At 37.2% G+C, this 13476-nt stretch overlaps 1 protein-coding gene across 3 annotated transcripts in view; it reads right to left on the reverse strand.

The window, feature by feature from the left end:
• Positions 1–13476, reverse strand: part of SPIDR (scaffold protein involved in DNA repair) — a 247227-nt gene that overhangs the window by 15566 nt on the left and 218185 nt on the right. For all 3 annotated transcript variants that reach the window (XM_044424170.1, XM_044424168.1, XM_044424169.1), the window contains exons 12-15: positions 10853–10940; positions 6740–6886; positions 6587–6646; positions 956–1166 (exon numbers count right to left, since the gene is read on the reverse strand). In XM_044424170.1, coding sequence (XP_044280105.1) covers positions 956–1166; positions 6587–6646; positions 6740–6886; positions 10853–10940 — 506 coding nt within the window. The remainder of the gene's footprint in view (positions 1–955; positions 1167–6586; positions 6647–6739; positions 6887–10852; positions 10941–13476) is intronic.

Genomic DNA, 13476 nt, shown 5'->3' on the forward strand with positions numbered 1-13476 from the left:
TCCTCTAGCTGTGGTAGACAGGAAATCTTTTCCAATGTATCTTTCTCTCCACTGTCTTTCTATTAACATGGATGTATGCTAAATGGATTACTTTGTACATAACACTGTGTGCTCAACAACAATATAGCACTGCTGCTAACTATTCAATTAAGCTTCCATTGGGCTACAGCAGAGGGAGAGATGGGAAGGCTACTTCATCAGCTTTGCTGAAACACCAGCTCCATTTGGTTTCCATTCCAGTTAGTTATTATAAGAACTTCATAACTCTAAGAATTGGTATCCAAATTTGTTTATTTTCCAATTCTATTTTTACCACTTTTTCCTTTTATATCATTTGTTTTCAATTATAGGCCTGCTGGCATGTGCTGCCTTGCTTTAATGGTGTCCTGCAAGCTCAACTCTCTACTCTTAATGAAACTTTGCCCATGATGGAGGCATATGCCCAAGACACAGAGGTGCATTCCTATCTTAATATGAGAAGAATAATACTAGAAGGACTGATATTCACACATTTTGGAAAATGGTGGATGTTGGGCAAAGCACCCAAAAGCAATCCAAAGGACCCATCCTTTCAGAAATACACACAGGTCACCTTTCCTCCTAATGTTATTTTTCCCATTTCCCTGAATTCGTGTGAATTCAGACATGTGTCTTAAGTATATAGTATAATCCCTGAACTATCTTCCAGTCTGCAAATATCTTCTTATGACAAAGGCAGGTTGCTGTGTTTTTCCACTGCTATCACTGATAGCCCCCAGAGCTATACCTCTTTTGTTTCATAAACCTAACAGGAAGAATAAGAATATTGGTTATTTCAAAGCCGTTTGCACTAAGTCCATTATACTTCAGCTTGGTTTGCAACTTAGACATTCATCAGGTTAGAAATTGCACAGCTAATATGGAAGCTTATAGTTTTTATCAAAGTTCATTTATCTCTACTTGCTCTAGTACTTACCATTGCCACATAGAGCATCCTTGAAAAAAATAACACAGGGGGATGTGCTCTTGAGTGCCTCCATTACTTCTACATCAATCACAAGTGATGAAGTAACTAAAACTGGCAGAGTTTTTGGAGTTTCAGGATTGCCCTCAACCCAGCTCTGCAAGGAGAAATCAGTCACAAAGAGGCAAAATTGCCTTTGGCTTGAAAGAGTGGTACCTGTTTCCTAGGGTTTGAAAGGAAAAGAACAATACATACAAGTAATACAGGACAATTAAAGAAAATATTCTTTTCTTCTCCATAATTACATTAGAGGCTGGTATAATTCCCAGAAACATTTAAACTTTTAGTTCAGTGAGCTGACTTTTATATCATTCCAGCACTAATATATGCACTGGAACAACAACAGTTATTGCCACTGCTGCCCTCAAAACAGCCCCTATGCTTGGATTGAATGTTAGAAAGAAAGCAAATAGATGGTAACAAAAAAGGCAAATGTTACCAACTGCATAATGTACCACATCAAAAGCTATTATTCAACCTGGAACAAGCAAATTCAACATCAAGTGGGGCAACGCTGCATGGCTACACATGGACATCTTAAGATTACCTTGTAACTACTGTAAGATGAAATGGTAAAAATGATATAGACAGGAAAAAATACTATTTCATCTCTCCATAAGTGCTTTCAAACATGTTAGCATTTCTCAGCTAATCAGTTTTAAAAGTTGTCCTCATATGTGGATGTCTGATGATGACTTTGACCTAATTCAAAGTGAAATATACATGTTTCTATTTTGCTTTCTAAATAAGGAACACACCAGAAGCATTATGACTTGGCTGTGCAAGGTGACCCCACTCCCTTGTAGAAACTGCTGTAGCTAAGAATATGCACGTATTCCTTCTGGATAAAAGTTAACATTTTTCAAGGATGCATATAAACACAGTGATTCATAAAAGGTAATGGGAAAAAGAAATACTTCTTATATTAGCAATATAAATATTTTGCTTGGAACAGGGAGAAAAATATTCCACAAAAGGTAAAAGATGTAGAAACAAATAGAAGCACATACCTTTTGTGTTTGAACTTATATTAGAAAAGGTTCTAACTCAATTAGTAAACCACCCAGAGAGCTGTGTTGGGCATACGGGCAGTACATAAATTAAATAAACAAATTATTATATTAGAAACCTATTCTTGCAATGCAAATATTAGTAATTCAGAAGGATAGTTAAAAATCAATTTAGATTTTTGAAATGATCAGTTTTTACAACTTTGCCATGGTTTTTCCTAAAATTCCAAAGATCCAACTGATTATAAAGTGAGTGCCACTGAGTCTGGTAGGGTTTAAGAGCATAAGCTTTAGTGACCATATACATGTATTATTTTTAAAGGACAACTTTTGTTGCAGCAGACTAATGTGGCCATTCTACCCTTCTAGAATCTTCATTCTTATGGCTTCATTAAGATACCAACACTTAAATGTTGTGCCTTTAAAAAAGCTATTCACTGATCTATATGAATAACCCTATAACAGAGAGTTTGTAAATATCAGTGATATTTAGCCAGTGATAGCAGCTAAATCCATAGCCATTTATTATATTTTAAATCTAAGCGTGCTCATTTCGAGTTTTCATAGCTGACACCCAGAACATTTTCTGTAAGTACAAATTTTTAAAAGTTAATTGAAAAAGTGATGCTTAGTCCTTTTTAAGTACCAGATAGTAGAAATGCTAAAATTTTTTAACTACAACCTTTAGAATCTGACCAATGGAACTGCTGGTCAAAGAGTATGCAATAATAAGTCATTTAAAAACCATTATCTTCCTATGTTGTGTCAATCTGTTCTGAACAAAAAGGGCAGAACACACAAACAGCAGCAGGATTGAGTTATGCACCATTACAGTTCCCCCAAGCACAGCTGGAACATATTTCCTCATTTTCCTTCCGCACCATGATACTTATTTTGAATAGTAATAAAAAGCTGTATTTCCATTCCCCAATTCACATAAATAAAAAGCTTTGGAATTCTAGTTCAAGTAGCTATGGAACAACAGTAGTGATTTAACAAACAAACAATACATATTTTGAAGCAGAAAATATAGACTATTTACACAGTTTTTCTCACTCTGTGCTGAACTAATTAGTCTGCAAAACAAATCTAACCTGGACCAAGGTCTTCCACTTCATATTTTATGATGCATCAGACTTGTGCTAAGGACAAATCATTATTGGCAAAGACTGAAGCAGTAAACAAATTCCAGCCCTGACATTTTATTTCTGGAATGGATAGAGTAAGTATTTGTATCCTCATATCTACCCAATCTTATTCTTTCTGTTCTTTTGTAGTACTTTTTAAAAATCATTCTTGCAGATTTAAAGATTCAAAACTACTGTTTCATTTGGTGTAAAAATTTTAAAGGCTCTTTCCAAAATGGATGAATGAGTAAGAAAATAGCATTTAATCTCATTTTTATTGGTAATGAGCAGAGGGAACCCTATGGATATAATGTACCTAGACCTTAGCAAAACTTTCAACGTAGTGTCCCACGATATTCTGATAAACGAATTAGCAAAAAGTGGACTAGATTAAAAAAAAAACTATTACATGGATCCAAAATTAGCTGCTAAATCGGACACAAAGCATGCTCATCAATAGCACCTTCTCAAACCGGAGGAAGGTAACTAGTGGGGTGCTGCAGGGTTCAGTCTTGGGCTCAGTGCTCTTCAACATTTTTATTAATGGTTTGGATGTGGAAGTACAAGGAAGGATAATAAAATACAGTGGTACCTCAGCTCACGAATGCCTCAGTTCACAACCAAATCAGGTCACAAAAATTTCATAAACATTTTGACTTAGGTTGCGAACTCCGCATTGGGTGGTGGCCGCAATTGTGGCCATTTCCCACCCCCCCTGAGCGGGGAGATAGCTGCAATCGTGCTGGGGGCGGGGGGAGATGGCCGAGATCACGCTCATCTTTCCTGCAGGAGTGCTCCTGTGATCTTGGCCATCTCCCCCCTCCAGCACGATCGTGCCTGTCTCCCCCCACCCAGCATGCCCGCGATTGTGCCTGTCTCTCCCCCTCCAGCATGCATGCTGGGGGGGCAGGGAGATGGCTGCGCTCGTGCTTGGGGTGGGGAGTGGAGATCGCCGCGATCTTTGTTGTTCTTTGTCACTTTGCTTTACATTTTTCTGATAAAAAAAATGGGTACAGAATGGATTAACCTTATTTACACTGAATCTTATGGGGAAATTTAACTAGGCTCACAACCAATTTGGGTCACAACCAGAGTCCTGGAATGGATTCAGTTCATGAGCCAAGATACCACTGTATGCAAACTATACAAAACTAGATGGAATAGCAAACACCCTAGAAGGCAGAGTAAAGATCTAAGGTGAGCATGATAAACTTGAACACTGCACTGAAAGCAACAGAATGAGATTCAATAGGAACAAGTGCCAAGCCCTCCACCTAGGAAAAAGAAAACAAATGCATTGATACAAGATGGAGAATACGTGGCTCAACAGAACTGAAAAAAGTAGAAGCCCTCAAGTAATTGTGGACAACAGGCCAAATATAAGCCAACAATGTGATGCAGATTCAGCCGCCAAAACAGCAAATGCTATTTTAGGATGCATTAATCAAAGCATTACTTCCCAATCATGAGAAGTAGTAGTTCCCCTATATTCCTCACTAGTCAGACCACATCTGGAATACTGTGTCCAGTTCTGAGCACCAAGATTTAGGAAAGATGCAGGATTGCAATTATTATTATTAATGCCTATCAATGCACCTATTCTTAGTGCTATCAATGTGTGGAGTCTGCTGCTATACTGTAGAGAAATTAATTCTTTTTCAAATGAATTTATAATAGGTACAAATCTACTGCTATAATATAACAAAGCATTCAATGTTAGTCCTTCTTGGAGCAGTTTTACTGAAATGAATGGGACTTAGAGAATACATACCAGTGGGAAGAAGATTGCTGTATGGAATATTTAGGATCAAAATTAATACTTCGCCAGTCAGCCATAAAAAAATGTTCTATATGGAACTGCTAAAATCTAACATACCCACAGCTTTACATAAGAATATTGGACCTACGCAGTTAAATGAGAATATAATCACACCTGTGATGCTCTTGGGAACAATGTTATACCATCACCATCCATGATTTCATGGAGCAGTCTGTGGGAAGAGTACTGATGGAGCATGCTTGAAGCAGTGGCAGAAAAAAAATTGAATAAAAGAAGAAAAACTTTTGCCACCTCACATGTATTACTCCATTTTAAGCAATTCTAAGAAAGGTCTTAGAATTCTGCCCTCTCCTCAAATACTGAGGGAGGGGGGCATTTTATTTTTCCCACCACAGAATGCTCTCAAAACCTGGACTGAATACTTTGAACCAGCATTATTAACTAGAGTCTTCCTCCTGAAAGTGCCTCAGATCAAGCAACTTTGAAACATCCTTCTTACGGAATGAAACAAAATAGCCACTGTCCAAGTCCCAATTCAGAATATTTAACTTTATCTGGATTATGCCAGTAGTCTCTAGATATGAGATTCATCACATCAGCTAATATTCATAGCCCCCTTCTTTACCAACAATCCTAGCTCTTAATCAGAGTTCTCAGTATATCTGTTCATTTATCAAAACTTGCAAACATATGCAAGCTCTATTTCTTCCATTTACCCATGGAAATGAAAATACAATTTCTGTCAAATACAAGTCAGGATCTTTGAAAGTCTGCTCATCTTCCATCTCTACAATCCTACGTTTACCACCATGTACATACTTTCAGCCAAAATTTAAATTGCTGTGGTAGATCCAGGCATTCGCTCTCCTCCTCCTCAGGTAGGCCAAATCAATAAAGCAGCATCATGTCATATGAAATTGTGCTCTAGATATTCCTACTATCATTTAATTTTGCAACTCCTATGATTTGGAAAAATCTACTCCTTCCAGCAGCTGTATGCTTCCTCTCTGGGCCATAAACATATTTAGCAACTTGAGAAACTGTCCTGGCCACCAGCATAAAGTGGGAGGCATTGCAAAGGACAAATAACCTGCTCAGAAGACTGAGTATAAGGCAGCAGCAGAGTATGAGTCTCAACAAATTAAACGATTCTTTTGAACCCAAAGTTTTCAATTTCATATCAATCCCGCAGGCCAGTAAGAAAATAGATTGATTAAAAAACATGTTAGAGGGCAGGGCACCTTGGCATATGCCAAGAACGGTTCACAAAGTCCATGGGCAACACACTGATTATCCCTGCTTTGAATCCTTCTCTCCAGAATGAGTATTACTGTCTGTTATTAAATTGTGCCAGTAAACCAGTTGTTCCAAACACTTTGAATTTCTGATTTCTCACATACATTACACTTTTGAGAAAGTAAGCAAGAAAGGTGAAGGTGACTCAGCTGAACCCTTTAGTCAATCTGGAACAGCACAAGAGAAGAATTTCTGCTTAGGGATCTGTGGCTCTTAGGTATTTCTGAAAAAAATGTATCCCTTGTCATGACACCAAGAGAGACAGAATCCTTCAGCTTAAGGAAGGAAAGCAATCTAGAAAGAGGAATGGGGGTGGGGGGAGGCTTGTCTGACAAAATAAGATCTGTAAAAGCAACCAACAGAAATTTACCTGCAATCGTTGATATACAACATATGCCCAGAAGCTGCAGCACCAATGTAAATTGCACATCTGAAATACAGTTAAAAGTGGTCTAAATATTTAATTTTGCACATGGTAATATGCTAACAGATATGCATGTTATAAAATATACAACAACAATACCTGAATAATTTCCTTGAGATTGTACACAGCTGGGGGGAAATACAAATCTGATATTGGTTCTTCCTCGTCTACATCAGTGAGCCTTTGATCAGAATGGGCAGCAAGAATGTAACAGAAACTAGGAGGGGGTAGATGATCTGTAACCTGCTGGAAATAAAGTAATCAAAATAGGTGTAGTCATAAAAAGAATATTCTATGGTAAACTTCATTTTTTAGTTGAGTAGAGTAGTAAGAACTTTATCAAAACTAATGGAAAGAACATGTTTAGGAAATAAAAATCTTCTTTTTAAGGCATAGTTGGTAGTAGCAGCTGTGTCTCCAAAAGTTATAGCATGACCCAATCTTTCTGGCACAATCAGGAATAATTTCACTTATACCTTCCAATGTAGTAACACCCATGAATCTATATTGCACAAAACACAATCAAGCACAATCAAGATATCAAGAAAGCTGTTTTTGATATGGAAATCACAGTCAAAATGGATTCTATTATTTTCATGTCTTCAAATAATTCTGATGACATTTGAGAGTGTTAGCACATGGGTGAATTTGACAATAAACAGATGAGGCTGCATCACTGAGAAGCATGAATGCTGCCAAATTAAATCTTTAGCTGCAAGAGGATATTAGGGAACATGAATACTGGAACATGAAGCAACTTGACTCCCTATCCCTCTCTTCCTGTTATGATGAGAACAAATATTTTATTTAAAGATAATATTCACTATCTGAAAGGCTATAAAACTATAGGGTTTAGTTTTTATAGGAATGATACGTTAATCATCTTCAGAGTTATTACTTGAAGTTATGAAAATCATAAAGAAACTATGAATAATGCAAACAGTTTTTCTGTTATATTTTCCAGTTAAAGACATAGTAGAAATCCCAAATTAGATTCCTTTTCAATGATTTTATCATAAATGTTGTTTTTTATGGATCAAAGAAATCATCACAAATTCTACAATAATTAACTTGTTTTAATTTTAATTTAGATATAAAAGAAAGTGCATTGCACAGACATATTTGTGTTAATGTGGGCCTTAAAAAATTCCATTTAATTCTGCTTCACAAACAGCCAAAGAAGCAAAGTGGCAAAAACTGTGAGCTATGATGTAGGAAGACTCTGATTCAAATCTTGCTTCAGCTTCATCATGTAGCTTTACTGATCTCCCTTCCCAACAGTGTAATCCCACCTCAAATATTTTCCCTCCCCTATTGCACCAAGGCTTTTAAAAAGCTGGCATGGTTCTAATGCCAGACTTTTAAAAAGGGCCATGGGGAAGATCCCCTGGGGAGGAAAATGGTAATTCCTCTGCCAAATAGTGCCACCCTTCTCCTTCTCTGATGCCAGTGGGGGAACTTTTCAGGACTAATTGCAAGTGGATAGTCAAGCTGCAGGGCAGTATCTCAGCAGCCTGCTTGCCCAGAAACAATTCACCCCTCAGGCCAAAACTGGTTCTCCATTGCTCCCTTAAACAAACCAGTGTTCTCTCAGCTTCATTCCTCTTTCCTCATCTAAACAAGAGAGAATAGTAACAATGCTCTAATTTTTGGAGAAAAGCTAAGTGAAATGCACTAAATACTAAATCTTAGGTCTCACAAAAATGTAAACAAAAAAAAAAAATAAATGGAAGTTCCACCTTTAGAAAGTGTGATTAAGAATCATTAAGGAAATTACAAACAAAAGAAAAGAACAAGTAAACTTACTCTATGACCTATGCTCCATATATACCTCCACACATTCCATTGTAAATTGCTGTAAAATACCTAATGAATCCACCTATTATTTTGAGATTTATGTAAATAGAGGGGTGGAGCATCATAATCTGCTAGTAAATTTCCTGTTCACTCTAGTAAAGTGTTCAGTAGTGTTCCTCTTAGAATGAGAATAGATAGGGATACCCAGGGATGCCTCCTTATCTTCTACTCTACTCCTCCAGGAATGAAAGCAATCCTGGTAAACAGATTACCTTACTTCAATCAGAAAGAAGAGAACATTTCTGGCAGCCATACAGCAGTCTGCTTCCTCAATAGGGTATACATGAGCACTTTCATCCTGTAGCACATGTTGCTCCTCTGTGTCCCCAGTCATTCATTTTTACAGACTTTTCTACAGAACACACCTTTTGTTCAATATCTGAAACAATCAATTTCTTTGATTTTAAAGAAAGCTATCAACTTTTATGTTGCGAAGGAAGGAAGGAAGGAAGGAAGGAAGGAAGGAAGGAAGGAAGGAAGGAAGGGCATCTCTCATCTCTGAATATAACTGACTGTTCTATGTTAAAACATGACAAAGAATTGCAACTTAAATTATAATTATACAAGGAAAGCTTTTTATTTATTACTTATTAGCTATCTCGGTGGTCTCACTATTTTCACAACTAACAGTGTACTTTATATAAGGAAGCAAGAGCAGTTGTCTAGCAGAAATGTAATCTACTTTGCAAACTTCCTGACTCAGGATTATATATGATTGTAATAAAATATGCACCTACCTAGTCAAGGTTATACTGGCAGTTCTTCCATTTCTGCCCCAATAGTTAACTTACTAACATTGCCAAGCAGTAGACAGCATCCTACTTTACAGGTTTTTTGCTCCTCTTTTCCACTACACTGGACCATGCCTTGGTTTGCACAGCACTGCTGTTACAAGCCACATGCAGGCAGAATCCCAGGGAAACAACAGGGTAGAAAAGAGGAAAGGTAAAACTGTAGGGCTTTCCATCAACTAAAGGAGCAGCTCAGTCAGATTCTTGTTTTCCCTCAACTGTTTCCATTCAAGCTGGTCATGATTAGATTGTATAAATTTAAGAACTGTTTATTCTCCTCCTTCCCACATTATCTCCTTTCTGCCATGCATTTCGATAGTAAGCCAATGGTAGGGAATACTTGTTTATTACTGATTCCATGTCTGAAAAGTTGGGTAAAATTTTAAATAATAACAATACCCAAATTACTACGTAACTGAAAAATTAGATTGAGTGACAACTGAGAGCCAGTATGACTAGACTAAAGACCTGGGGGATCTGGGTTCTAGTCCTCTGTCAGCCATGAAGCTCACTGGGTAACTTTGGGCCAGTCACACCTACTTCACAGGGTTGTTGTTGTGAGAATAAAATAGAGCTATGTAAGCCACCTTGGGTTCCTCCCCAAGTGGAAAAATGGCAGGATATAAATGCAATGTAATAATAATTCCATTCAGTTATTAAATATTTATGGACATGCATAGGCAGCTTTAATAATTCCAAGTGTTCCCGAACAGCTGTACTATTGAAGAGTGATCTGTTAATCTAATTCAGTAAAACAAAGCTTATACATGTTTAGACATGGTTTGAAAAATCTTCATTCCACAAGCCCTTGTTGGATACATTGGTTTTCTCTCTTTTCTTCAATCAACCACAGTTTTAACTGTTATGTATTGGAATGTAATTTTATTGTCGTTTTCGTCTTCTATTTGAATGTGGCCTAGGAAGAATTTGTTCTAAAATATGAACAATAGGTAATAAAATGCAGTATAACATCAGAATCATGTGAATCAGCAAGATATATCGATGTTCATTGCAAGTATAATTCTGGGTTTGTCAAGTTCCCTGTGGCAATTCATCATGGACCCTACAAAACATTCCTATGGTAGCATTATAATCTCTACAGGTCAGAACATCATTAGATGAAGAACTAACTCTTAGCATTTCAAAAAGAAGCTCTTATCTCAGAAGCAGTAAGGGTCAAAATAGCCTAGTTGGAGCCTGATACACAGACAGACATTTTAAATTTGATTAGCAATTTCTTTGGAGAATCATAAGAGCCTTTTTTCTTGAATTCATGAGATAACAAGAGGATTCTCCTGGGTGAGCAGCAGCTATTAACCAAACAGTGTTTGCAGGAGCTCCTGCAATTGCAGACTAAGAATACTATTTTCCTACTTCCTTATGGGGAGTGGGAATCAGAAACAGTCAGTTGTGCATTCATCAGGTGCTTGTGGGAGCTCCTGCTGAGGGAAGACAACAGAACCTTCAAGATTTATTTAGAGGAAGTAGGAGGGTGCATAAATACATCACTGTTTTATAAATAATGCTTATTTGGAGAAAAGAGAGATTTGAAGATATAACTTACCATTTCATTCTCTTGACTTTGACCAGGAACTTTAACAGGCAATACTGGAGGCCATAAACTGTCTACTAGGCTAAAAAGCCCCAGTGCTCTTTGAAACAAAAACAAGGAAACAAAATAAAAACCTGGTAAAATACAGAATGCTGTATTCGAAGTTTAACCATTTGAAATAATACTTAAATAATATTTAAAGCAAATTCATGTCATATTTGCTCATTACATTTTAGATTTAGCCTCCCTCCTTGGTAGTACAACCTTATGGGCTTCAAACAGAATGAAAATATAGCAGGATGACAGCTAAGCCCTATGGCTCAGTTATCAGGGGCAGAAAAAATGATAAGTTATGTAACAAGAAGACAGGAGAGACGAAAGATCAGACAGACAGGGCAATTTCATGAAAACATTATAAAGCCACTGTGGTATAATGGTTACAAGTGTGAGAATGGGACTTGGGCAATCTGGATTCTAGTCTACACACAGCCATCATCCTCACTGGGCCAGTCACAGACTCTCAGCCCAACAGACCTCACAGGATTGTTGTTATGAGAAGACTGAGAGGAAGAAGAGGGTTATGTAAGCTGGAGTTCCTTGGAAGGGCAAAAGTCAGGATATAAATATTATCATTATATTAAAAAGGATAATAATTAAGTGATGATTTCCTCCTGACAAAACAAGAGCTGATGAGGACGTTTTAGACTTCCATTCAGTACAAGTTATAAAGTAGAATTATCAGTTGGGGAGCAGCAGAGGAGCTCCTCTAGCAGACCAGATGCTTCTTATCCATGAACTACAAAATAAATGTAGTTTATTTATTTAATAAAATAAACTGCTGCATCTGTAATGCTAATGAACTTTCAGCTCATCATCAATGCACAGCAAATTAAACTTGAGTTAATTAAACAGGGTTTAGATGCTTTCTGTGGCTTTTATTTTTTGCAACACGTGCCCAAAGGCAAATTTTAATTTTGTGATAGCTTCTATCGGCCTCTGCTCCATTGGCCTCTACTCCATGGAAGACAATGTATTGCAAGCTGTGGTGTGTGTGTGTAAAAAAATAAAGAGATGGATAGGAAACAACATCTCTACTTCTTTTCCTACACAGAATGACAAAGACAGCAAAATGAATGCAGAAAAAATTTACATAAAATTCAGCACTTTGCCCTCTTTTCCTCATTTTATTACAGTCACTCATTAGTCACCAATGGTTAAATGGCTGTAAAGTATTCAGGTTAAGGTAATTGAGCTCAAGGAAGGCTGGTAATTGTGTATGAGTAAGCACAATAACATGAAAGGATATCAGGAAGCAAAGATACTGCCTCACATATTGTTAATCCAGTTGATTTAGTAATGATGCCATTATCATCATGCTCTCTCCAAAACAGAAGAACCAGAAAATGTACACAGAAGAGCAATAAAAACAGTCAGAGATATGGAATGCCTTTATTAGAAGGAAAAGCCAAGAAAACTTCAGTTTCAGGCCAGGTCACAATGCCAGTTCTCTCATGCAACCAAATATGTGACAATACAATCTCATGGAGAAAGGGCAGAACAATCTGAGCTGTACATGAATTCTTCTAGAAACAGGATCCTCATTTGTTCACAAACTTCAGCATAAGACCCATGCATACTTGTTTTGTTTAAGACCCAGGAAAACCAGCGTGAGACCCATGCATACCTGCTTAAACCATGTATATCTGTTTTGCTTCTTTTTAATTTAACGTGCAAAGGAGAGTAAAGAGTTCCTATATTTTTTAACAGTATACAGAAGAGGGAATTCTAGGAAGACCAGCTTTCCATGCCAGGATGAAAAACCCATGCCTACCCAAACCTATTTGCATCTGTTCAATCTTGCTTCTGCTCTCATCCCTTTCAAAATTAACCAAAACAAAATAATTATAGTATCACTGGTTTGTCTAGTTTGGAAGTCTTGATCCATATGCTGAAGACTCATGGTTTTAGAACATTCCCCTTGCATGATTCATTGCAAAGTATAAAAAGCAGGAGATAATGGAAAAGTTCAGATAATTTATCATCTATATATAAAAATAGTACTAAACAACAAGACAATTAGTACATTAGATTGACATATTTCCCATTCATTTAAATGTGCTGTATTTTCTAGATGCTATAAAAAGGAGGAAGAACACTTGCAGGTAACTTTTTAAAAAACTTGTCCCAAAGTGATTCACCACTCTCAAACTAAAGTTTTAACTGTCCTCCCACATATTGCTACTGAACAGTTTAGAACCATAGTGATCAATCCTTTTGGTAAAAGATTCACAAAGGGGTCTAGACCAGGGGTCAGCAACCCGCGGCTCCGGAGCCACATGTGGCTCTTTCATCCCTCTGCTGCTGCGGCTCTCTGTCACTAAAAATATGCATCACAACCGCCAATGTGCGGCACCCACCAGCACGTGATTCATTGAGCTTTTCGACCACTGGTAGGCCAACCATGGATAAATCCAAGAAAAGAAAAGTTTCAAAAGAAAACAGAACGTTTAATGGTACATGGGCAGATTCATCTGCTTCCACTGCTGACGAGACTGGTTTATTAGTATGCCTAATATGTTTTTGTTGCATGCAGAAATAAAAAATTGTTTTCTCTGTAGCAGTTCACTGATTTTATA

This window comes from Varanus komodoensis, unplaced genomic scaffold (genome assembly GCF_004798865.1).
Source record: "Varanus komodoensis strain SLA01 unplaced genomic scaffold, ASM479886v1 scaffold14_1, whole genome shotgun sequence".
Classification (NCBI taxonomy): domain Eukaryota; kingdom Metazoa; phylum Chordata; class Lepidosauria; order Squamata; family Varanidae; genus Varanus; species Varanus komodoensis.